The sequence below is a fragment of the Moesziomyces antarcticus genome (genome assembly GCF_000747765.1).
Source record: "Moesziomyces antarcticus DNA, scaffold: scaffold_v10021, strain JCM 10317, whole genome shotgun sequence".
Lineage (NCBI taxonomy): Eukaryota > Fungi > Basidiomycota > Ustilaginomycetes > Ustilaginales > Ustilaginaceae > Moesziomyces > Moesziomyces antarcticus.
This window is the reverse complement of record NW_014638989.1, coordinates 199,028-223,187: the sequence shown is the minus strand read 5'-3', so window position 1 is coordinate 223,187 and position 24,160 is coordinate 199,028. Positions and strand designations below refer to the sequence as shown.

The 24,160-nt window shown below is 60.9% G+C and overlaps 8 protein-coding genes across 8 annotated transcripts; 4 read left to right on the top strand and 4 right to left on the bottom strand.

Annotated features, from left to right (window-relative positions):
* Positions 1-2,838: 2,838 nt before the first annotated feature.
* On the top strand, positions 2,839-6,190 carry PAN0_021d6054 (family 2 glycosyltransferase; the record flags this gene model as incomplete). Its single annotated transcript, XM_014798551.1, has 2 exons — positions 2,839-2,980; positions 3,114-6,190. The coding sequence occupies 2 exons, from the start codon at positions 2,839-2,841 to the stop codon at positions 6,188-6,190; spliced, it is 3,219 nt and encodes a 1,072-aa protein (XP_014654037.1).
* Positions 6,191-8,254: 2,064 nt separating this feature from the next.
* On the top strand, positions 8,255-8,640 carry PAN0_021d6053 (uncharacterized protein; the record flags this gene model as incomplete). The annotated part of the gene is made up of 2 exons (XM_014798550.1): positions 8,255-8,339; positions 8,390-8,640. 2 exons carry the CDS (start codon positions 8,255-8,257, stop codon positions 8,638-8,640), a joined length of 336 nt encoding a protein of 111 aa, XP_014654036.1.
* Positions 8,641-8,808: 168 nt separating this feature from the next.
* On the bottom strand, positions 8,809-13,887 carry PAN0_021c6052 (uncharacterized protein; the record flags this gene model as incomplete). Its single annotated transcript, XM_014798549.1, has 1 exon — positions 8,809-13,887. The coding sequence occupies one exon, from the start codon at positions 13,885-13,887 to the stop codon at positions 8,809-8,811; it is 5,079 nt and encodes a 1,692-aa protein (XP_014654035.1).
* Positions 13,888-14,894: 1,007 nt separating this feature from the next.
* On the bottom strand, positions 14,895-16,085 carry PAN0_021c6051 (endoglucanase 1 precursor; the record flags this gene model as incomplete). Its single annotated transcript, XM_014798548.1, has 1 exon — positions 14,895-16,085. One exon carries the CDS (start codon positions 16,083-16,085, stop codon positions 14,895-14,897), a length of 1,191 nt encoding a protein of 396 aa, XP_014654034.1.
* A 997-nt stretch (positions 16,086-17,082) lies between these two features.
* Positions 17,083-18,087, bottom strand: PAN0_021c6050 (uncharacterized protein; the record flags this gene model as incomplete). The annotated part of the gene is made up of 1 exon (XM_014798547.1): positions 17,083-18,087. The coding sequence occupies one exon, from the start codon at positions 18,085-18,087 to the stop codon at positions 17,083-17,085; it is 1,005 nt and encodes a 334-aa protein (XP_014654033.1).
* A 55-nt stretch (positions 18,088-18,142) lies between these two features.
* Positions 18,143-18,433, top strand: PAN0_021d6049 (uncharacterized protein; the record flags this gene model as incomplete). The annotated part of the gene is made up of 1 exon (XM_014798546.1): positions 18,143-18,433. The coding sequence occupies one exon, from the start codon at positions 18,143-18,145 to the stop codon at positions 18,431-18,433; it is 291 nt and encodes a 96-aa protein (XP_014654032.1).
* A 286-nt stretch (positions 18,434-18,719) lies between these two features.
* Positions 18,720-20,270, bottom strand: PAN0_021c6048 (RNA polymerase iii subunit rpc34; the record flags this gene model as incomplete). The annotated part of the gene is made up of 1 exon (XM_014798545.1): positions 18,720-20,270. One exon carries the CDS (start codon positions 20,268-20,270, stop codon positions 18,720-18,722), a length of 1,551 nt encoding a protein of 516 aa, XP_014654031.1.
* A 518-nt stretch (positions 20,271-20,788) lies between these two features.
* On the top strand, positions 20,789-24,124 carry PAN0_021d6047 (Zn-dependent exopeptidase; the record flags this gene model as incomplete). The annotated part of the gene is made up of 1 exon (XM_014798544.1): positions 20,789-24,124. One exon carries the CDS (start codon positions 20,789-20,791, stop codon positions 24,122-24,124), a length of 3,336 nt encoding a protein of 1,111 aa, XP_014654030.1.
* Positions 24,125-24,160: the final 36 nt, after the last annotated feature.

Below are 24,160 nucleotides of genomic sequence, written 5' to 3'. Positions count from 1 at the left end.
ATTTGCATGCGACGTAGGACAAGTCATGCCGTTGGAAGGACAATGGATGCGGAGCAAGCATGCTTGGGAGACGAGATGGAGTGGTTGCACAACCGTGACGATGGTACAGGCTTATGCTCAAAGCCGGTGAGGTTGTACGGAATCCAAAGGCCCGCAGCGATTGTGCTGGGCATAGGCACACGCGATCAGTTTGCGGCGAACAGCGAGATTCAAGCCCCGATCGATTTGCACGGCGTCCTGAACGGAGTCTGAGGGGCGCCGTTTTTTTAACGCTCTCTGAGCTGCGAAAAAAAATGTCCGCTGCAAAGAGATCTGCGTCGTGAAAAGACCGCGAGGGTGAGGCTGCAGCTCAGCGCAACCAACTCCGCACACGCATGACCTCATCGGGCTGTCCGCCGTTCCGTGTCGCGGTACCGTAGCACGGCGCGTTCCAATTTACCCACGTTCTCAAAACGACCAGATCACCCGCCCCTCGGCCCGCGACCGACCGCTGATCGGCCTTCCGCGCGACTGCAACATTGGTGGCCCGCTACGCGCGATCTCCTGGATCGGCGACCGCAAGGATCGCCAATTCGCTTCGTCGCTACCCACCAGCTCAGCCATCGCCTTTGTCGTGAATACTCTTCTATTGTGATGGCCTTTTCTTGCGACATTGACAGCACCTGCTGCACCTGTAACGCATGCTGCTGTACCCCGCTTCGGCTCCAAGGCAGCAACATGCGATGCCGATGCGTCTTTGTCGGTCTCGTGCATCCAAGTCACTCGACTTCTCGATCGCATGAGGTGGGCTTGAGGTTACAACATGCCATTGTGCTTCCAACGGCACCTGATATTGTGGGAGCTAATTGGTGGCGCCCACCTTCGACGCTTGCATCGGATGCACCGGCTGCACCGGCTGCACGGCATGATTGGTCTGCGCGTCTCGGCATGCAAAGCACGACTCAATCGCAGGCCCTCAAAACCCCACCCTGAAATTGCAAAAATCCAAAACCTCAACTGTGCGCACCGGCGAGGAAAACATCTAGGCTGACGCAGAAACATTTTTGCGAGCTTCATGCGGCCTTGCCAAAATCGACAGGCGGCTGCGCTCCTACAGTATCGAGCCTCGCTACTCGGCCACGCTTCCCTGCACGCCTCTGTCCAGGCGATGTTCCTGCACACAGCCCTGCATAGAAGCGCCGGCGTGCAGTCGCACTCACAACAACAAGCAAAGGTCGTGCATCTGACAGCCACCGTTGGTGGGTACAGTAAGTCATGTGCGCATGGCAGTCTCACAACATGGATCGGGACGTGCAAGGAATGCACAATGCGGCGGGCAAATACGAGATAGCATGCAAGTCGAACCTCTATGGTGAGCAAAACTGTCTCAAAGATGGCCTCAATGTTCCTGGTCGAATCTTCTCTTTGAGCTGCGAGAAGAGGAGGAGCACAGTATGTTGTTGCCGCGGTCCCAGAGCTCGGTATTCGAGCAAACAACTGCGTTCAGAAAGCGGCGAAACCTCTTTGCTTCTTCCATCAGGCTCAGGATTCGTGCGATGCTGAAGCTGAAGCACGTCGCGATCGCTGTGATTCTTGAGGAGCCTGGGATTGGCTTTCGCCCAAAGCAGGGCAATTCGACGGTCACCAGCAAGGTTGCCGGCAACCACGCCTCAGCGCCTGTGATGACAGGACGAGCCAAGGGGTACGCAAAAAGTATTGTTGGAAAAAGATGTTTCGACTCTCCATGACGAAACTTAGCCATTTCTTCCTTTTTCATTCTTTTTATATTTTTTATTCCTCGCTAAGCGAATGGACGGAGCACCGTGACTGCGTCCATGAAACGGGCGTGTTTGAAATGCGGAATCCAGCTTGGCTCCCACCATCGGCGGCGGCGGCTGGCTAGCGGCGCCAGCCTGGATGCGGTAGCCGACTCGACGCCCCTCCAACGTAGCATCAAACGGACTTGCGCGACCTCATCGCAACCCTGGCTTGAACCCTCGATTCCTGTCCGTCCTCTGTGTCTGTCCTTTTTTTCTTCCAACGGCTTGGCTAGCTGGTTGGAGCAAACGGCCTTTTCACAACTACAGTAGCTCGAGGCGAGCAGCAGGCCGTGGTGTTGTTGTCCGTCAGGGTCTCGCAGCAGCAGTCCGTGGGTGAAACTTGCAACTCTCGCTTGTCACTTTTCCGGCCATGGATCCCTACCGACCACGGCCGATCCCGCGGCGCTTGAATCCTGGCTCGCTTGACCAACGATGTACGAGGCCTGACCATGCATCTTCCGTGTCCCATCGCATAGCTTGTTATCGGTGCAGAGCAAAGCTTCCGTCCAGAGCCTTGATGGGCAGCTGCCCATGTCGATCGCATCACCTGCCTGCTTGACAAGCCGAAACTTTTCCCTTCGATGCTTTGGTTCCCCCTCGCCGCTCAATCCCCTTCGGCTTGATGGGCCACGCTCCTTCGCCAAACAAGCCCTAAGCGCCTCGTGTGTCTGAATTTGAGCTGAGCAGACGAGCGCTCGAAACCATTCCGGTCAGCCGCCTCGTACGAGCCCGCAGACAGGAACCCTCACTAAGCCCTGAGCAGGACCCTCCCTCCTGATCCTCGCCGCGACCGTTCTCGATTCCTCTCCCACCTCGTGCTCGCTCCCTCATTCATTCCCCTCCGCCATCTCCCTTCTTCCCCTTCCCCTCCACGCACTCCACCTTGAAGAGGACATCGGACATCGCTGTCCCTGGCAAGCCTGCCACCATCCTTCTCGACGCCCCTCAAGTTGGCATCCATCGTCTAGCGTAGAGCCAACAACTCATCATCTCTTGGAAGAAGCGGATCGACGACAAGCATCCGATCGCATTTGCAATCATGTCGTCGCCCGTCAGGCCGCACGAAAGGCGCACGAGCGGCAACTCGAGTGATCGCCCTCACTCGTCCTCGAGCGAAACTGACGACCAGATCCACCCCGCAGGCCCCCTGCCGTATCACAACTATGGCGGCTACGAGAGTCGTAAGTATCTCCATGAGCATCGACGAAAGATTCGCCTCGCTGGACCCCAGACGACGTGAGGATGCGATGTTTTCTCGGTTGCACTTGCAAACATGTACTGATGCGCTCTGATGACTTCCTCTTCGACCTACAGGCTCGAGCACGCTCACCCCGAGCAGTCTCTCACCCCACGATCGCGCTTCTTTGGTGTCTACGCCGGGCAACGAGACGCCCATAGCTTGGGATCGCACCGCAACAAACACCCCCACTGGCGACGAGAAGAGCGCCAGTCTCTCGGAATTCAAGGCGGCCAAGGACTCGGCTGGCGCCGTCGGGAGCGGAATGGTCAAGGAGGAAAAGAAGCCTCGCGCAGACCAGCCTGCCAAGACGCCTGCGAACGGCTACCTCGATTATGCCGATGGTCTCCGAGGTATTGCCATGATCTTGGTGTTCAACGGTCATTTCATCGACAACACCTTCGTCGCAACACACCCAGGCACCATTCAGAACGGTACGCCCGTCGGTATCCTCAGGAGCCCCATGGGTTTGGTCCTCTTCTACATGCTGTCCGGTCGTCTCAACGCCACGTCGTATTTCCGCAACAAGTCGCTCGGTCGAGCAATCAGGTGGAGCGTTCTCCCAGAAGCAATGGTGCGCCGAGCCATCCGTCTCTTGATCGTTGGTGCCGTGTGGCTCATCATTCAGAAGGTCGAATGTGGCACCCACGCCTTCGATCAAACCGTCATCGCTGAAGGTTGGCTGCAGAGCGGCAACCTCGGCTATCCGCAGTGGTGCAACGTCGACTTCAACAACCCGTCTCCTTATGCATCGGACTGGAATATTTCCACTAGCGTCGGCGACATCGTTGTAGGCCTCCTGCGACTGGCGACCAACCGCGACTACTTGCAGCAGCTGCTCAACACGTCGATGCTCTGGTCGATCGTGCCTCAGCTCTGGGGTATGCTCTCGGTGCTCATGCTGCTGCCTATCGTCATGTTCCTGCGACCCTCGCGTCGATTCGTGCTCTACGCTCTGCTGCTCATCTTCCAGGGCTACACGTACAACCAGAACATCACCTTCACCATCGGTGCCGTGGCAGCCGACCTCAAGGCCTCGGGGTACATCAAGAAGTTCAATCAGAAGTCGCGTCTCGCTTTCCTTGCCACCGAGGTAGCCATGGCTGCTTTCTTCATCGGCACGTTCTGCTACAACCCCATCGCCGTCGGCATCGACCGCGGTCTGTCCAAGGTCACAAACCGAGATGGAACGCTGGGCTACGACATCACCTCCTTCACTGCGGGTCGCATGCCCAGCTATGTCATCCTCGCCGGTGTCCTCTACTTCTGGCTCGAGATGAGCGTGGTGCTCCAATGGCTGATCGGCAACTGGGCCTTCAAGGCGCTCGGTCGTGTCGCGCTCGGCTTCTACGTGTGCCAGATGTCCATCATCTACGGTGTCATGCCGCACCTGGTCATCATCTTCCGTGACAAGGGCTACAGCTTCTGGAGCAACATGTGGAGCACCTGGGCGATCACCTTCTTCACCGCCTACGTGGTCGCCTGGATCATCACGCACACGCTTGATAAGTGGGCTATGCAGTTTTCCGACTGGTTCGCGAGCACGATTGTGCGAAACGACACGGCAACGACGCTGCGCATGTCCGCAGTCAACACCGCACGCGCCGTCGTGTTCGGTCCCCCAGCGATTGCCCGTGCCACTCCCGGATGGTGTCGCAACAAGTGGGCACAGACCAAGCACTTCTTCTGGGTCCTCTTCCACTGGCGCACCATGGTTGAGGCGCCTGCCCCGCCTTCGCATCCTATGGAGGTCGGCCTGCAGATGAACCAGCTCCACTCGACGCTCTTCGATGCGGACATCTCGGACGATGAGCAGGCCGTGCGAACGCGATGGATGCTGCGAGCCCTCTCCTTCCTGGCGCCCGTTCAGGTCCTCATCATTCTCGGTCTCGGCTTCATCTGGATGTGGTTCAACCCCTGGGCCGACTACATCCTCGATGGCTTCGCCGACTTCTCCACGGTGTGGCGTCTGCTCTGGGCGCTCGCCTTGCCCTACTGTATCATCACGACTCTCGGATTTGCCACGCCGGATATCACGCGCACGACGGAGCAGCTCAAGAAGAAGCCGGTGATTCGCGAGCATATCCACCGTCTCTTTATCGTGTCGGTGACGCGAGGCTCGAACCCCGATACGACCCGACGAGCTCATCTGCACCTCAAAAAGCTCGAGAAGTACCATCCCGCCGTGCGCGCGATTGTGCTGACCGACGAGCCGTACTACTACCCCGACCTGGACAACGTCATGACGCCAAAGTCGTACAAGTCGCCGCTGGGCAAGGCCAAGCACAAGGCCAAGGCGCTCGACTACTTCCGCTCGTCGATGGGCCTGACGCCGTACGACTGGGTGCTGCACATGGACGAGGAGTCGACCATGGACGCCGAGTCGCTGCGCGGCTGCTTCGACTTCATTAGGTACAACACCGCGCACATCGGCCAGGGCATCATCATCTACAACGGCAAGCGCGAGACGTACTGGGGCAACTGGTTCTTCGCCGTCGCCGACTGCATCCGTATCGGAGACGAGCTCGCGCGATTCTCGCTGCAGGGCAACATTATCAAGCGGCCCGTGTTTGGCGTGCACGGTTCGTTCCTGATGATCAACGGCGATGTGGAGAATAGGGTCACCTGGGACTTTGGCTCGCTCGCCGAGGACTTTGAATTCTCGCAAGCGGCGTGGTCCAAGGGATTCACGCTGGGCCGAATCCACGGAGTGGTGCGCGAGCAGTCTCCGGAAGGCTGGATGGACTTTATCAAGCAGCGTCGTCGCTGGTACATGGGTATTCGCGGCATCAACGGTCTCTTCTTCCTGCCTCAGATCGCGATCAAGCTCTGGACCGCCGGTATCTTCTGTCTTGTGGCGACGCTTATCAACATTCCTTTCTCGCTGCTGCTCGAGTGGTCGGGGCCGACGCCGAGGTGGCTCTACGTCATCTCGTGCTTCTGCTTTGGCAACTTCTACTGGCTCTACTACTCGGGTCTCTTCTTCTCGGAGATCGACTACGGCTACGAGTGGCACCAGATGTGGCAGGTCCCTGTACATGCCGTGGCGCTGCTTATTCTGCAGCCCATCATGGCGTTTGTAGAAGGCATGGCCGTCGTGTATGCCATGTCGACCGAAGATGGAGAGGTGGGCTTCCAAGTCATCAAGAAGTGAGGGGCGGTTCCCCTTGCGTGTTCCTTGTCACCTGCTATGGCTTCTTTTTGTATGGCACGTGCGCTTTGCCGCCGTGCGAAGCTGTCTTTCTGTGTATTCCTCTATCTCGACTACTCTCGGACAATCTTATTCTTGATGTCGAACAATAAGATGTGTGGACGAGGTGAGCATGTGCGAACACTCGAAGCAGTGGAAACAGTGGAACGGACTTTGCGGATCGAGGGATGGTGGCGCAGCGACCGATCAAACCCGCTCCAAATCTTATCCTCTTTGTGATGCGTTCGCGGTACCAACGTCGAGGAATGAGGATGTGCAGTAGACCGGACTAGTGCAATTTTGCTCTGATCATTCACCCACGCCATCACTTCAACTTGACTCGAATTGACTTGTGTTTGTCTTAGCTGCCCACCTACGTTCGCAACGACCTGTGTCAAGGAAGCAGGAGCCGGGCCGAAGATCCACGGGCTCAAGGGGGGTCCTCCGGAGCTCTAAGACCGCCCGGGGACGCCGCAAATTGCGTAGTCCAGATCCCGGCTCAGGCCAGCTGTGATGGCCGCGTATCGGTTCGATCTTACTACATTGCGCACACTCGCGCTTTGACCATGTACAAGAAAGCGATCGCAAAGCAGACATGACTGTCAGCACAAGTGACTGGAAGACGTACCCCCAGAGTGTGCGCCGCAGGAGAGGTCTGGCGCGAGTGACTTTGCGGCTATGGTCCTGGTGTGCAGACTCGTTGGGCATGTGTCGTGCAGACGTCCTTGTCCTAGATGCGGATGGCGCCAGTGATTGACTTGTGGAAGCGCAGGGTCGTGCGAGCAAAGAAGGGTGCCGGACAACGACGGGCCAAGCCCAACAAATAGTCGAACAGGTCAAAGCACGAGACAAACAGCTTCTCACGCTTCACTTCACGATGAGGAGGTGGTTTGGTCTGCGGTCGTCACAAGCTGATTCGTGTGAGGCGAGGAAATCCGGGCGATGTCTCCGGGACTATGTAGCCCCCGACGAGAGGGAGTTACTGCCTACTGGCTTCAACGCAACGCGAGGAAGAGCGTGTTTCTTCCTTAACTTCACTATGATCCGCTTCACGACATCTGCAGGTCGCTGGCAGACGACTGTGCCCTTTAGAGCTAGAGTGCAAAGGAGACCCTTTGACGGAATGCGGGACGATCGATCCGACTTGATCAAGCTTCGGGATAGCTGGCTCCTCGTCACTTCCGCTCGGCACACCCTGCCTGTGCGGCGATGCTCGTAACTCAGCTCGATCAGGTCGAGGATCAGAGGAGCAGCGTCTTACGCTGCTTTCCTTCAAGGTGATCCGCTTCATGACACCAGTAGTTCGCAACTGCGCGTCCATGCCCTTGTTGAACCCGCAGCCGACTTCAAGTGGATTGCGGGTGCCGTCCAGCTTTGCCGTCTTCCACCGGCGGGGCAGGTGGCACGCGACTGACGTTCGCAGGCTGCAATCACGAGTTCATTGACAAACGCATGGGACCGCGTGAGAGTCGCAGTACCACTTCTCAGCGGACACGACGAATCCGCTTGCCTGTGCAGACACTCAACGAAAGATGCGGGAACGAGCTCAGCACCACACGACGTGAAAGCTCTGTTGGTTCGGTGATTCAAGTCGCACTTTGATGCCAAGCGGGTGGTGATGCAGTGCTGCGCCGTGCTTTATCTCGTGATCAACCTTGTTTTTCCATCGACAAGATTAGGCGTTTCCGTCGCGGCACGGCTTTGACATAAGTCCGCACCATCCGCTGGCAGACAATGATGCGGCTTAAGCTGTGAGTTAGTTTGCAGTCGCTGTCCGACACTCTCCTCCGCGACTCTGCATCAGACTCGAAAGTGACAGCAAGCTTGAGGAAACTGCATTGAAGCTCGGAGTCTGTATGCCGCGTCCGCTTGCGCACGCAACTCTAACCTATCCATGCATGCGCTGGCACCATCAAGTCCACTTTAGAGTTGTGATCCCCCACACAGCTTCCTTGACGGCATGGAGCTGCCGCACGCGCTCCTTGACGAGCCAAAGAAGCGTGCAAGCAAATGCAGGCGGAGGTGAAGATGTTCCGCACCGCTGCGTGTTATCTCCGCACGTCGCTGCGCTTCGCCTATAACTACGGTCTAGTCACCACTCATCTCTCCATTCGTATGCCTGCCCACCAGTCTCAACTTCCATCGATTACCGTTCTGGAACAGCGACCATGGCATCACCGACAGTTGCCGAGTACGGACGCGCGATTGCCATTGCCTCGATGGCAGCACAACAGGCCTCGCCCGAAGCCCGCGCGCTCGCCAACTCCAACCAAGCCGTCCACCACCACATCATGGAAATGTCCTTCCTCCTCGCAGGCGGCCCCTTCGACGTAGACGAAGCCGCCACCTACGTCGCAGAGGAAATGAACAGATTCGTAGCCGCCATCGATGCACAGCAAAGCAACGACTCCTAGTCGCCAGAAAATACAAAATTTAGCCTCCCCTCCTACCAACCCCATTGCTCGCTGTCGTCCATTCCGCCCCTTCATCCTTCGACACACACTCTCCAACACCACCTCTAGTCAAATCACGCTCTGCGAATCGAGAGGGGATGCCATTTAATGAAATCGTGAGAGCTGGCTCTAGTTGGCCGTGTTGACCGCATCGATCCAGCGCCGAGTGAGGGGCTGCCACACGCCGCGGGTGCGGTACACGCCCAGAGCCGCGCCCGTCAACAAAGCCAGCACGCCCGACGCAACGGCATGCCCGAGGATCCTCTGCTGCCTCTGCTCGGTCCTGATCACCTGCGCGTACGGCAAGTCGCTGAACGTCGTCATCGCGTACAAGCTGCTCCACATGCTCGTCGGCAGCACCGCCATCAGCAGCGCATCCACCTTCTTGCGCAGCAGGTACGGCCACGATACCACCGAGTGCGCCATCTCGCGGTAGTTGTTCTCCGCCAGCTGGCGGATGGCGACGAGATCCGGATGGCGCGTGTGCGTATACTCCTCGAGCGCGCCCTCGAGCCCCTGGCTCGAGTCGATCATCTCGAACAGCACACGCACGTCCTCAAAGCCGCAGTTGAGGCCCTGGCCGTAGAACGGCAGCATCGCATGCGCCGCATCGCCAATCAGCACCGCGCGGTCCTTGTAGTGGTACGGATCGCACTGCACACTGCCCAGCGCCGACGCACGGCGCGACGTGAGCGCAGCCACCAGCTTGTCGGCACCAATGAGCGGCAGCGCGTCGGGGAAGTGCTCGTCGAAGAACGCGACGATGCCCTCGCGCGTCGCGAGCTCCTTGCTGAACATCTTGAACGGCGCAAACAGCGTGCACGTGAAGCTGCCGTCCTGGTTGGGAAGCGCGATGAGCATGAACGAGTGGCGCGGCCAGATGTGCAGGTGGTTTGGGTCGAGCTCAAACGCATCGTGGCCGCCTGGCTTGCCGTCCAGGCCGCCGTCGCCGCGCGCGCGCGAGCCGGCACCGAGCGACGTACGCGGCGGGATTGAGAGCTCGACGTAGCCCGTGTCGATGTAGTTGTGCGTGTAGTGCATGCGGCTCAGACTGCCCATGGCCGAGCGGATGGACGAGTGCGCACCGTCGCAGCCGAGCACAAACGACGCCAGGTGCACCACGCTCCTCCTGCTCGCGCGATCGTTGGCGGTGTGCACGTCGAACTCGAGCTTGACGCGCTCGGATGCGCGCGTGCCACTCTTGCTGCTCGATTGCTTCTGGCCCGCCCTGGCCTTCTTGGCAGCGGTGCGCGAGTCGTGGTCAAAGTCGACGCTCTGCAGCTTGTGCTCAAAGTGGACGTGCACGTTGGGGTGCATGAGCGCGTGGTCGAGCAGGATGTTGTTGAGGCGGCCGCGGTCGACCGAGTTGATGCACTCGCCCTTGGTGCTGTACAGCTGGCTCTGCTCGCGCACCTCGGCCTTGCGCCCGGCGCTGGCGCGTCTGGTGACCACGTGAATCATGCGCGCGCGCATCGGCACCGACTTCTGCAGCACGAGGTCGGCAAGATCGGTGCCGTCGGACGTATACTTGCCCAGCCCGACGAGGCTGACGCTGCGCAGGCCCGAGATGCCGCGCGTCGAGAGCGCAAGGTTGATGCTGCGCTGCGACGCGCGTGCCACCGCCTCGTCCGTGCGCGGGTCGGGTCGCGACTCGAACACGTCGACCTTGCATCCGCGCTGTGCGAACGCAAGCGCCGCCAGACAGCCCACAGGGCCGGCGCCGATGATCGCTACGCGCTCCGGCAGCTTGCACTTGGACGGGATGCGAGCTGGCACAAGAGCACCACTGGATGCCGTCTCGGTGCTGATCACCGCACCAGCGTCGCTGTGAGCGGGCACTGGGGCGGGAACGACTCGACGTTCCTTTTCCGCTTCTGACGCGGGATCGCTCTCGTCGAGCTCGGCGAACCTGCCTGCCGGCTGAGGGCGTGCATACATTTCCTTGATCCACTGATACATCTCTTCCATCCGGGCGTGCATCGCCTGCATTGTCTTCTCCGTGTCGCGCAGAGACTCGCTCTGTTCGGCGACAAGCGACTTTCGGACGCTTGTCATCTCGGAGACGATGGTGCGCTCAGCGCGCTCCGAGACCTGCGTCATGACGTCCTCAAAGTGGGGAGCGAGCACGCGGCTGACCACCTCCATCGCAGTGCGCTGCACGGCGGGCAGGATGGTCTGGGCGATGTTGCGCGTGAGCTCGGCCTTGAGCTCGGTGGAGCTGATGAGACGCTCGACCTCTTTGGGGATAGCCGACTCGATGCTGTGGCGGAAGCCATCGCCGACACTGGCTGCCACGGCGTCATGAACGGCCACAGTGACCGTGTCGGAAAGAGTAGCATCGATGTGCGAAGCAGAGACGGAGGCGCGCGATTCGACGGGGGTCGCGACAGGTGCAGGGTGCTGTGCAGAATGGGCCTCGTCGGCCGTTGAAGGAGCAGGCACATCCTTGGCCTCAAGCTCGGGCTCGACCGGGTGCGCGTGGTCTCCAGTTGCAGCCTCAGGCTGAGGTTCAGAGGATGGCACTTCGGCCTGCACGGCGTTGACCTTTGACCTCTTCTTCTTCTTCTTGCTCGACTTGCTCGGCGTAGATGCTACCTCTGCCGGCGCCGAGACAGCTTCGGGCTCGGGAGCGTGTGCCTCCTCCTTGGGCTGAGCTTCCGGCTCTTCCGCCGGTAGCTCCGAGTCTGCGGCGGGTTCTACTTCCGCGGCAGGCTCCTCCTTTGGCGGCTCGACCACCAAGAGACGGAGGATGCTGATGCCTTCTGGGAACGCGACAAATAGTCTCGAGGGCTTGCCGGCCTCGGCGTCGGGGCTGATCGAGATCGAGGTGCAAGGATCTTGCAGGGCGAACTCCTTGATTGGATACGAGAGCTGGATGCCCCACGGCAGCAGACCCTGATCGAGGCGCGCCTCGAGCTCCGCCTTGGCCGACGTGTTTGCGTCGAACTCGGGCAGAGGCTGGAAGTCGAGCGGGACGGCAAAGATGGAGGAGCGGTAGCTGTTGCACACGAGCAGCGTGCTGTTGTGCGCATCGAAGTGGACAAGGTTGAAATGCTCCTTGTCGCCGTCGTGCAGCGGCCCGTCGAACTTGAAGACGTGCTTCCAAGCGCGCGAATCCATGTCATAGAGACCGAGGATGGTGTTACACCTGAAGCCGACGAGAGCGGCGCGGACTTGGTGCTGCTTGTCGGTGATGAAGGAGAGATGGCTGATGATCATGGGCTCCTGGAGCGGCGACTTGATGAGGAAAGTGTGGTCACCTTCTTTGGCCTGCCCAGCAGTGCGATCGAGAGGCATGAATCCCAAGATCCACGAGACGTCGCCCTCGAGCGGCGCCGAGATGGTGGCGAGCAGTGCACCGTCCGGCGTAAAGGCGAAGCCGCAGAGCGGCTCGTTGTGCGCCACGTCCTTGCTGTCCGGGTCGACGTCGAGCTCCGAGAGCGAGCGCAACTTCTTGGAGGGCGAGGCGGGCTGTGTCTGTTGGAGCAGCTGCTGCACGATATCGACGACCATGACGTTGGAGTCGCTGGTGGAGATGGCGATCCTGGGCTGCGTTGGATGCCATGCGATGGCGGTGAATCGGTAGACGAATGGGCTCTTGTACGGGTCGGCGGTGATGCGGCCCATGAGGAGCGGGGAGTCCTGGTCCTTGCCGTCGACGACGAACGAGGCAGGAATCTTCCAGAAGACGACGCCCTCGTCGGCAGCCTCCTTGGATCGCTCGGTAAGCGCTGCAAGCAAGAATGTGTCATCGTCGTCGCTGGAAGCAAAAGCGGCGATGGATCGAATCGCTGCCTTGCCCGGGGTCTGGACGAGAAGCCTTGCACCGGACGCGACGTGGATGAGGCGAAGCTTGCCCTTGGACATGGCGTAGCAGGCGACATTGTGGCCGAGGTTGGCGATACGCGAGGCCGGGAGCAGGCCGGCGGCGGAGACGTTGCAGGGAAAGTGGAAGGGCGAAGAGATGAGCGCGACGCCGGACGACTCGACCTTTGTGTTTGTGAGGCTGGATAAGCCGCCGGGCTGCGGCGCGGAGAGGTCGAGGGTGGCGATGCTGGGTGCGCTGGAGGAGCGCGAGGGGGAGAGGACCGAGAGGCCGGACGACTTTGGTTGGTCGAAGGCATCGTCCTGCTTGAGTACGGCTGCATGGCGCGAGGCGTGGAAGTGCTTATCCGGCGTGTCGAGGTGGGCGGGCACCGAGGGCAGCTTGCGGAAGGCCGGGCGCGTGGGCGACTTGGACGAAGAAGCGGCGGGTGCTGGCGCCTCCTCCTGTTTTGGCTGTTCAGGTGCCGGCCGCGACGCTTCAGGCTGCTGCGAAGCTTGCTTCTTCTGCGCGGCCGAGGCGGAAAGCTTTTCGAGAATCCTGGCGAAGCCGGCCTCGGCCGCCTCGTAGCCTGCCACGGATGCAGCGAGTGGCTCCTTGGCTGGGGCATCGTTCGAGTCCTTCTGAGCCTCTGACGGCTGGGCAGTGGTATCGGCGCTCTGGTTGTCGTTGGAGGAGAGCATGTCGAAGGGACTGACAAAGTCGAAGGGCGTCTTGACGGACGGTGATGCAGCTGGAGCTGGAGCAGGTGCCGGAGCAGATGGAGTTTCCGTGTCCTTGTCCGTGGGAGGCAGCTGTGCGTTTTGCCTGGGAGGCGAGGAAGTGGCAGGCGAGTCGAATCCGGAAGAGGGCTGACGGAGCTTGGGGCCCGAAGCGCTGCTGACAGAGCTGGGCGGGGAGGGTGGCAGCTGGAGCGCCTTGTTCTGGATGGCTGGCTGCGGCTTTGCAGAGGGTTGCTTGGTTGGTGAGGTTGAGGGGATGGGATCGTTGGATTCCGCCGACTTTGCGTTGGGCGACAGGATGACGAGCGGAGCAGCTGGTGCCATGAATTGTTGCATGAGGTGGCTCACATCCTGTGGCTGCTTGCGCGAAGATCCGGGCATGGTTGCAGGAGAGTCGGCGACGGCGGCATCCGTAGGGACGCTGGTTGTGGTGGGAGTGGGGGTGGTTCCTGTGATGGTGGTCGCTGAGCAGACCGAAGCCGAGCGTGATGGCGCGGGGAAGGAGAAGGTGAAGGACGACGTGGGTGGTGATGTGACGACTCGAGCGGGAGCGCCGGCAAGCATGTCGAGGAGCGAGTTGGAAGCTGGCATGGATCCTGGAGTGGACGGCGACTGCTCCGGCTGCGCAGATGTGCCTGAACCAGGAGGCGCAGCGCCTGACATCTTGACAGATTCGGCCCAGGCGTGGCTGTGGATGGACGGGGCTGCTAGGCTATTTCGGGGGTGAGCGGAAAGGGTGTGACGATGGACCTCGATGAGCCTTTGAGCGGATGGCTGAGCGAGAAGAAACGGGCGAGCCGAGGATGTGAGGTAAGAAGCCACGCTGCCTTCGCGCTCTGCACCCTGAGTCTGAGTTAATCAAAATGTTGGACGGCCTTTCCGACCGTCCTCTTCACACGCTCGCGCTCTCCCTCTCTTTTGAATGTTTTGGACCAAATGAAGCCGCCGATCCGCTCAACAGCCGTCAATCCTAACTCTGCAAGATTCGATCGGATCGTCCGACGCTCGAGAGTCTGCAGTTTGATGAAGCGGAAGAGCCGCACCTCACTTATACAACTCCACGGGTCAGTTTCGCATGAAGCCCGGGATGTGCCGCGAGAAAAGAAAAAAAGTGGGATCGGAATCTTCCCGTCCACGTCAGATCTCTTGCGGCAGGCGCTGAGCTCCGGCGAGTCACCTGCTGCCTCGCGCCTCGACCCGCGTCTGACCAGGCGGGATAAATTTGGAGTGCGATCTGAGGTCATCCTTTCCCTTTGGGTTGCCGAGCCTGTTTCCGTAGCAACAGCTTTAGGCCTCACGTGGTCTTTCTTGCCTCTAAGCTGTCGGTCGTTCCCCGCTTTTGCTCGGTTCCCCGCTTTTGCTCGGCTTGTCTCGCCGTGGCATAGCCTCGACGACTCGTTCGCCGAAGACTTGATCAGCTGGCCAAGTCCAAGCGTCACACTCGGATTGCTCACGCTGCAAGCTCGCATGGAGTCAGAAAATTCCGAACCCCCTGCATGGCCACGACCATCGGCTAGATCCGCGCGTGTCTCTCGCTGCGCTTTCGGCGTAATCAGACCAGGCACGTCATGCGAGAAAAAACATAAATTGTTAGAGTGAAGTAAAAGGGACATACGGGATTTTTAAGGGATGCCAAAAGTGACAGGTGTCGACATCTGATAGTGACGGGTCTAGTTGGGCGCATCGCACTGCTCAGCGGCCTGGGGCTTCTTGTGCTGCTTGTGCCGCTTGTGCCTCTGAGCACCGTTCGCAGCTCCAGCAGCGCCAGCAGCGCCGGCAGCAGGAGCGTTGGGGCTGTTGCCGTAGCCTTCGGGGGCGGGGGCGGGGGCACCCTGGTCAGCAGGCGCGTTCTGAGCATCGCCGTTGCCGCTAGGAGGAGGAATGTCGGAGCCGGGAGTAGCGTTTCCCTGAGGAGCGTCGCCCTGAGGAGCGTTGCCTTGAGGAGAGTTTCCCTGAGGAGCGTTGCCCTGAGGAGCGTTGCCGTTGGAGCCGGCACCGTAGCCCTCAGGCTGGCTTCCGCTGCTGCTGCTGCTGCTGCTGCTGCTGGAAGCGCCGCCGAGGCAGACGCTGCGGTTACGCTTGTAGCCGCTCTCAGCAGGCTTACCGCCAGCATCGGTCTTGCCCTGGTAGGCTCCAATGGCGTTGTCGTCCTTCCTCTGGCAACCGGACCTGTCGATGAGCGCTTTAGGGCACCTGACGCGCTTGGGCGCGCCCGAGAGAACCGGGTTGTCGCCCCACTCGGAGAAGCGCCATTTGCATCCCTCCTGGAGCTCCTTAGGGAGACCCGAGCACTGGTCGGCAGCCTTGACACCACCGTAAGTCTCACCCCACTGCGAAGCAGGGGTCTTCCACTGCGCAGGGCAGCCCTGAGTGAAGGCACCCAGTCCACCACCGGGGATCTGGAAGTCAATGTTGCCGCTGTTGACGTCGCCACCAGTGTTGGTCACCTGGAACAGAAGCTTGTTGCGCTTCATCGCCTTGCCCGATCCATCGTGGGCGAACTCGGCGAGGTAACAGGCACAGTCGGTGGCCTCCTCGTTGCCCGCAGTGAAGGCAGCAAAGCCGTATGCCAGAGTGGGGTCGGTGTTGTCGTTGAAGGGCTGCATGCAGTTGCACATGTACTGGTCACCTCCGTTGCAACCACTCTGTCCAGAGTCGGCGGTCGAAGATTCGATCAAGGTGACACCGTCAGCCTTGCAAATGTCGACCGGGGCGTAAACTGGAGCTTTTTTTCCCCACGAAGCGCTTGGTTTGCAGCAATCCCAGTATCGGGTGGCCATTCCAGCCTCGACACCATCGATGATGGCGAGGGGAAGGGCAAGGCTAAGAGCCAAGAGGCCGACGGTGAGCTTGAAGGTCATGGTGCAAAAAAAGATGAAGTTGAACCGCGAAATGGGGCAATTCGAATGTGGAGGCGCACAGAGCGAAGCGCGACGTGTCTAAGAGCTTGAGAGTCGAGCAAGAGGGCTGTCTTGTCCAGCAAGGCAGAGATGAGAAACGGAAGAGGGATGAGATGATAAACGAGATGGTGTGGCTGCGATGAACACCTGTCCAGACGGTTACTTATAGCTTCACTCCTCGCTCCTAGTTGACACACGTTGTCGAGGCCACAGATATCTTGCTCAAGCGCGGTTCCGTCTGGGCGAGGCAGAGGTTGTGTGGGCGGTTGCACCAGGTGCTGCACCGCATGTGCGGGTCGGCCTTCACCGCGGTTTCGTCCGCTGTGATTAGGATTCGCTGCACGCCTACATGATCGACGTTGGCCACAGGGGCGTACCTGTACAAGGAACAATGCTTTGTTCATCTGCATGCGCAACAGACGCCGAGATGCGTCGAGATCGACTGCGACCCGTTGTTCGCATCCACGATACGCCGTTTTGCTCGCCCTTCCGTCACATTACATCTTTCCACACATTGCCTCATCACCCTGGGATAAATGAATCGAGCAGTCACAGCGGGCTGAAAGTGCGTGCTGGACAAGTTTGGCTCAAGGATATGAGCGGAACAAAGGGAAGGCCTGACAACTGGGCGTCGCAACGCGCAAGCTCAAGCTCATGTTCGCGTAGCGCCTAAGGCGTGCAGCCTCTTCTGACGCTGCCATCGTCACGCGAGGGAAGAGAAACGTGGTTGTCATCAATTGCGTTCCGTGCCGAGTCCGGCGGCAGACAAACCCCCACCTTTGCAACAGACACCCCCTTTTCGTATTGGTGGGCGGAACGCGATCCGTCACGCTGGCAACAGGAGGCGCACTTTCGCAATTCATGCATGCACGCCCGCGTTGCTAGGCAAGCCCTTTGCTATCATCTCGCCCACTCTTCTCGCCCACTCTTCCCACACACACCAAACTCTTGGCCGAGATCAAGACAATGACACTGAGCCAACGATTGCATTCAGAAACACTTGAGCGCAACATTGTGTTTGCAGTTTCGCGCTCGTCGTTTTCGGCGTCTCTTCCTCATCGACATCGGCGACAGTATCAATCCAGCCATTTGTGTTTTTCGCGGCCGAGCTCTCTGCATCGACAGAACAGCGGCCGCGAAGGCGTTTGGCGAGGGGATGAATCGACTGCGCACTCACACCCGCTAGCGGAAGCGTCTCGTCTCGGCTTCGGCGACGGAAAGGCGGCCTCGGAAGAAGCATGGTCATCTTCTGATGCCATTCTTGCAGCTGCTCCCAGGTGACGCCGAGTTCGTCACACCTGCTGATGCGCGAGCAGGGGTGGAAGTCCAGCGCCAGAGCGCTGCCGCGGAAGACGCCCCGAACGTCCTCCAGAATGACGATGGCGCCTTCAGGAAAAGGGTTGTACCTCCTGTCAACTTTGTACAGGTCGGAGCCAATGTGCGCCTGCACGTCCATCTCGACACCATCACCAAGGTCGACCTGCAAAAGGCGGTACTTGGACGAGCCGTTCTTCTTGCTTGGCGCATTGGCAATGATGCACACCACCAGGTTCAGTGGGCGCGGCTCGGCGTTGGAGAGCACAGTCTTGCGCAGCTGCCTCGGACACGTGTAGTTGGCGCTGCTGATGCGCGTGTCGCCCAAGTAGAAGATCGGGTCCGGAGCCGGCATAAAGGTGCGGGCTTCGGCCTCGCGGCGGATGACGGCGGCCTCGCGGGGGTCCCAGTCACTCTCTGCCATCGCCTCGTCATCGTCGTCGTCGTCGTCGTCGTATGCCTCCGACTTGATCGACCACGAGCCGCGGTCGTCATCGTCGTCATGATGGGCGGTGGCAGCGTAGTGGTCGATGCCATACGCGTCCGGAATGAAAAACCTGCTCGCAGGCGTTTCGGTGCGAGGGTCGGCGACGGGCGAACGAGGCCTCGTGAAGGAGGCGGTTAGGTCGTGCGTGTGCGTTCCACCCATGGCGATGATTGCATCGACGCCGTCGACGTCGTCCATCGCAAGCCGCTGAGCAGCGATGTCGAGGTCCAGGCCGCTCGAAGACAACCACGCCAACGCCAACGCCGACCCTCACCCCGTTCTCCCGCCGCCCGGAACGGTCCCTGGTGACGACGGCACGTTCATGCACCCGCGCCTCCCGCGTACGCCTATTCGCAACGCACCGGCTCTCATTCCCAAGAAGAAGCCCCGCTTTGAGCACCCGCACTCGACTTCGTCGCGCCCCGGCCACCTCGTCATCTTTGGCGTCATTAGCGTGGCGACGAGTCGCAGCAGGAACGGCGGCGGTGCCTCTCGACCGTGCTGCTGAGGAAAGCTTGATCCGCCCTCGCGTCATTCGTCTGATGCGGTATTCGACGCCCGCTCTGCAGCTCAACAGCGGACCATCGACATTCCCCAATGCATACCGACTCGTCGGCGATCCTCACAGCTTCGGACGTACGGATTTGCGGCTTCGGCTGCTGCATCTCATGCATGCACGCCCACGATACAGGCGCCTTGCTTCATCTCACCCACTTTCCTCGCCCACTCTTCACACACACACACACACCGAAGTCTTGGCCGAAATGAAGACAACAACACGTTTGCATTCGAGATCACTCGAGCGGCGCGTCGTCCTTGTCGGCGTCTTCTGCGTCGTCCTCGTCATCGCCGTCGGCAACAGTGTCGATCCAGCCGTTGGTGAGTTTGCGGCCGAGCTCGTCGTGCTTGCCGCCGTAGTACTGGCAGCTCTCTGCATTGACGGGCCCGGTGTCGTCGCAAAAGTCAAACACGGGACAGTGGCCGCACGGCGTTTCGGTCCAGCCGACCTTGACGGCGTGTGGGCGCACGGCGCGGTAGACAAACGGCACAAAGTCACCCCCACCGCCAGAGCGCGCGGCCGACCTGCCGTTGCGCTTCTTGCTGCTGCGTCGACGCCCCGAGGATGCAGAAGACGCACTGGATGCGTCGGATTCGGAGCCGCTCGCGTCGGACGAGTCCGAGGCGGCATGAGAGCGCGATCGAGAACGCGAGCGGGATCGAGACCGCGACCGTGAGCGCGACTTTTTGTCCCTGGACTTGCTACTGCGCTTGGAGGACGACTTGCTCTTCTTGCGCGAAGATGACTTGCCCGACGAACGCTTGCGCTTGCGGCTCGAGACAGGCGCGTCGTCCTCGTCGTCGCTGCCCGAGTCGTCGTGACCTTTGCTCTCCTTCTTGACCTTTTTGCGTGGTGCGTCGCTGTCCGAACCGGTCTCCTGCGCTTCCGATTCGCTGTCCGACCCGCTTTCACTGTCGCTATCCGAGCCACTGCCTCCAGATGACGTGCCCGAATCGGTAAAGTCGTCGTCGTCGTCGAGACCGTTCGTGCGAGCGCCTCCGCCGAAAGCAAAAGGAAGCACAGGGATCTTTTCGATCTGCTCGTCGTACACGAGGATATCGAGCAGCGACACGACGTGTTCGAGCTCGAGCTCGGTCTCGGTGAGCCCCGAGCTGCGGAGGTACGTGTGCACGGTGTTGGCGGACGGCAGCTGCGAGGTGTGGGAGGTGGGAAAGAGCGCTCTGGACTGGCCGTTCTTCGGGAACGACTTGGAGCGGATAAAGTTGAGGCACGCCATGGAGAGCTCATTGATGAATCCGGTATCCAGCTCGTTGTCCGTATACCACGGGCCTCCCGAGAGCTCGATGGACGGAGTGAGGCCGTAGAGCATATAGATCTTGCGAGTCGGGTACTTGACCGACTTGACGGCCTTGACGAGCTGCTTCTGCTCGAGCGACTTGAGGCAGCGGTTGATGATGGTCTGATGCAGGCCCGAGCGAGCCTTGAGCTGCTTGGTCCAGATTCCCTCATTGCGCGAGTCCTTGATGTGCTGGTAGACCATGTTTTCGGTCTCGTCGAGCTTTCCCATCATGCTCGCTTCCGCCTTGGCCGTGGCGGCATACTGGATGGAGCCGTTGAGGGTCTGGACGGTGAAGAGGCTCTTTTTGAGCAGGCCGTTGATGGCCTCGAGCTGGTCGTGAAGCTGCTCATGCTTGAACTGGTCCGTGATCTGGTCCTGGGTGATGACGCCGCCACGAGCGGACTGTGCGGCTCGGTAGAGCGCCGACTCGAGCTTGGTGAGCTTGGAGCCGCCCACCGAGGCGGAGGAGGAGGAGGCCCTGGGCATGGTGGCGGAGCGGCTGGTCCGATTGCGCAATAGGATGTGAGAGAAGAGTGCTGCCACGAAGCCGCCACCACTGCCGCACACGAGCTGTTGTGATAAGAATGGAGCAGGTGCTGCGGATGGTTCCGACGGTGCAGATGGTGCCCTGTGGGCTGAGAAGGCGGAGGTTGACTTCAAGAAAGGAAGAGTGTCTCGGACGCGCCGAACTTTTTCTTGCCTGCAGTCCCACGCAACCCTCGCTTGCCGTTCGGCTCTCCCGGATCCCGAACCTTGCTTTCTGTCTTGGATCGGGTCCAAATGCAAGTGAATCGGGTATGGCGATTTCTGCATTTCGGCAGTTGGCCGAGATGAGCTGGTTGACATGTCGGATGACACCATCCTGTGCCGCACGCACCCACATTCCTCCATTCTACCTGTTGCTCTGTTGCTTTGGCCATCTTGTGTGGGGACGTGGACACGGAAGCAACCAGGCGTGTCCTGCTCGCTAGCCTCCCGACTACCACCGCTGGCTCTCGCCCAGCATGTGCTCGCCCAACGTCCACTTTGAGCACCTTATCGGCTCGTCCAATCCATCGCCTGCATCGCCATCACAACCGTTCCGCAGCCTATCGCACGCACGCATCGCCGGCGCATCATCCTGGCGCTCGAATATCGGCGGCATCCACGCATCCGACCAAGGCGCATCGACGGCGGCGCCGCTGAGCCACACCATCAACCACCACTCGTCTGTGCTCTCGCTCGCGGTCGATGAGCGTCGCAACCTGCTCTACTCGGGCTCCCAGGAGGGCTGCATCCACGTTTGGGACCTCGAGACATTTCAGCCAGCTGCGCGGCTACAAGGCCACACAGGGAGCGTGCTTGCGCTCGAGCTCGCTCCGGAGAAGCGCTGGCTCTTTAGCTCGTCCGGGGACAACACGATCCGCGTATGGAACACCGACACGAATGCGCCGCTCTTTGTGGTACATCCTGCCGAAGAGAACGTCGGCGACATCTTTGCACTCAAGTGGTGCGCCGGGCTCGAGACGCTGTACTTGGGATGCCAGTCCACCTCGATCCAGTGGATCTGCCTGGCGGGATTCGACAAGCAGCCCGGCCCGTCCAAGCGGCTCGACGCCAACGAGTTGCTCGCGCCGCATGCTGACGTGGGCACAGCACCAGTCGGCTTCGACCAGGCAGGCGCGGACAGTCCCATCATCTCGACGCCGGACATCGTCGCACGGCCGCACAAGTTCTTCGACTCGGTCCCCGTTGCGCTCAGCAGGTCCGGCCTCGGCAGCGCCGGAAGCTCGACTCCAGCACGTGTCCGACCACCATCCTCGGCCCCTCTGAAACTCTCCAAGGCAACCACTTCGACCGACGGACCGCACTCCACCGAGCTAGATTCGCATCTGAGCGACAAGGGGCCACTGTCGACCACCCGCGCGACCGAAAAGGTTCTGCACGCCGCATCGCAACGCCTGGACAGCACTGCCGTGCGCGACGAGGTGGCACGCGACGACTCGGGCGGATCGGTGCGCACGCTGCTCGTGCCGCCCAGCTCTGCAGTGCCCTCGGCGCACTTTGGCTACGTCTACTGCCTGGCGCTGCTGACGCTCGAGGGCGACGCGCAGCACCCGACCGTGCTCGCCTCGGGCTCGGGCGACGAGACCGTCAAGCTGTGGCACGCCACGCGCGCCGGCCTCTCGCTGCTCGCTACGCTCGAAAGCCCGAATGCGGACGGCAACGCTGTGCTCGCGCTTGCCTCGTGGAAGACGACGCTCTTCGCCGGTCTGCAGGGCGGAGAGGTCGAGGTGTGGGATCTCGAGACGTGTACGCTCGTGCGCACCATCCGCGCGCACTCGGACGACGTCATCTGTCTAGAGACGTGTGCCGAGTCCGGCCTGCTGTTCACCGCGGGCGCGGATGGGAATGTGCACACGTGGGACCGGTCCTTTAGACGCATCAACAGGGTGCAGGCGCACAAAGGCATCGTGTTGTCCATGACCAAGGTGCGCACGCCTGCTAAAAGCGGCGAGGCAGCGAGGGTGGCACAGCTAGTCACGGGGTCCAGCGACAACTTTATCCGCATCTGGGACACGACCGCCTCGCCCGCACTGCCGTCATCGTCGCGCGAACCTGTAGCCGAACTGCGCCGCCGCGAGCTGGAGCATCTGTCGCTCGAAGAGCCCGCTACGCCCTCGCTCTCCTCGACGCCGATTGCCACGTCGTCTGCCGTCGTGACGCGCGCGCAGGGTGCCGAGGAGACCGAGACGCCCGAGGCAGTGTCGGCGCAGTGGCCGCTGCTGCGTTCGCTGCTGCGCAGGTTCGTCGCGATCCCCAGCATCAGTTCGAGCGAAGAGCACCGCGAGGACTGCCGGCAGGCGGCGCACTTTCTCAAGACGTGCTTCCAAGAGCTCGGCGCCGAGGCGCGCATCCTACCCAATCCGGTGGGCACCAATCCGCTCGTGCTCGCCACGTTCAAGGCCAACGCCTACCGCTCGCGGCGGCGCAGGACGGCGGCGAGTGGCGCGAACGAACGCTCGCGCAGTGCATCCACCTCGGCGTCGGCATCGACCGCGTCGACGAGCTCGTCCGAATCGCACACCGTGGACAACGACGACGACGACGACGACGACGAGGACGCGCAGGGCCTGAGCGGGTCCATCATGTTTGACCACCTGGACGGGCGGAATGCTGCAGCGGATGCGGACGAGGCGAGGACACCGCGCGCACGACCGCAGAAGCGGTGTCTGTTCTACGGCCACTACGACTGCATCGCCGCCGAGGGCTCGTGGGCGTCGGAGCCGTTTACGCTCGACGGGCGCGACGGCTTCCTGTACGGCCGCGGTGTGTCGGACAACAAGGGCCCCATCCTGGCGGCGGCGTGTGCGGTGCATCGGCTGCTCTCGACGCGCCGGCTGCACTCAGACGTGGTGTTCCTGATCGAGGGCGAGGAGGAGAATGGCTCGGTGGGCTTCGTAGAGGCGGTGCGCAGGTTCAAGAGCGAGATCGGACCGATCGATGTGGTGCTGCTCTCCAACTCGTACTGGTTGGACGACGAGACGCCGTGCATCACGGTCGGGCTGCGCGGGGTTGTGCGCGCCACGGTGAGTGTGGGCAGTGGCGAACGCGATGTGCACTCGGGCGTCGAGGGCGGTGCGATCCGCGAACCGATGGTCGACATGGTCAAGCTGCTTGCTGCGCTCACTGCCGATGGTGAGCGTGTCGCGCTGCCCGGATTTTACGATGCGGTGAGGCAGACGACCGAGGACGAGGTGCAGGCGTACCGCGATATCGTGCACATCAAACAGCACGCCGGTGCGCATGCGGATACCGTGGAATCGCTCATGGCCAAGTGGAGATACCCGTCGCTGTCGGTGCACAACCTGCGCGTGTCGGGCCCGGGCAACTCGACGGTGATTCCGTCGAGCGTCGAGGCCCAAGTGTCGCTGCGCATTGTTCCGGACCAACAGCTGGCGCAGATCGAGGCGTCGCTGCGCGCCCACGTCGCATCGACGTTCGACGCGCTGTATGCAACGCCTGCATCGGCGGCGGGCCGCGTGGTGCGCAACAAGGTGTGCGTCACCGTAGACCACCGTGCCGACTGGTGGCTCGGCTCGGACGCAAGCGTGTACTTTGCGCTTCTGCGCGATGCGGTGCGCCACGAGTGGAAGGCGGAGCCCATCTCGATCCGCGAGGGCGGCAGTATCCCTGCGATTGCGATTCTGGAAAAGGAGCTCGGCGCGGCGGCAGTGCACTTGCCCATGGGCCAGAGCAGCGACAGCGCACACCTGCCCAACGAACGCCTCCGCCAGTCCAACCTGGTCAAGGGCCACAACGTCGTCATGCGCTTCATCGCCGGGCTCGCTCATGTGTAGTGTCGCCAATGGAAGGGAATGGAAATGCAGACAAGG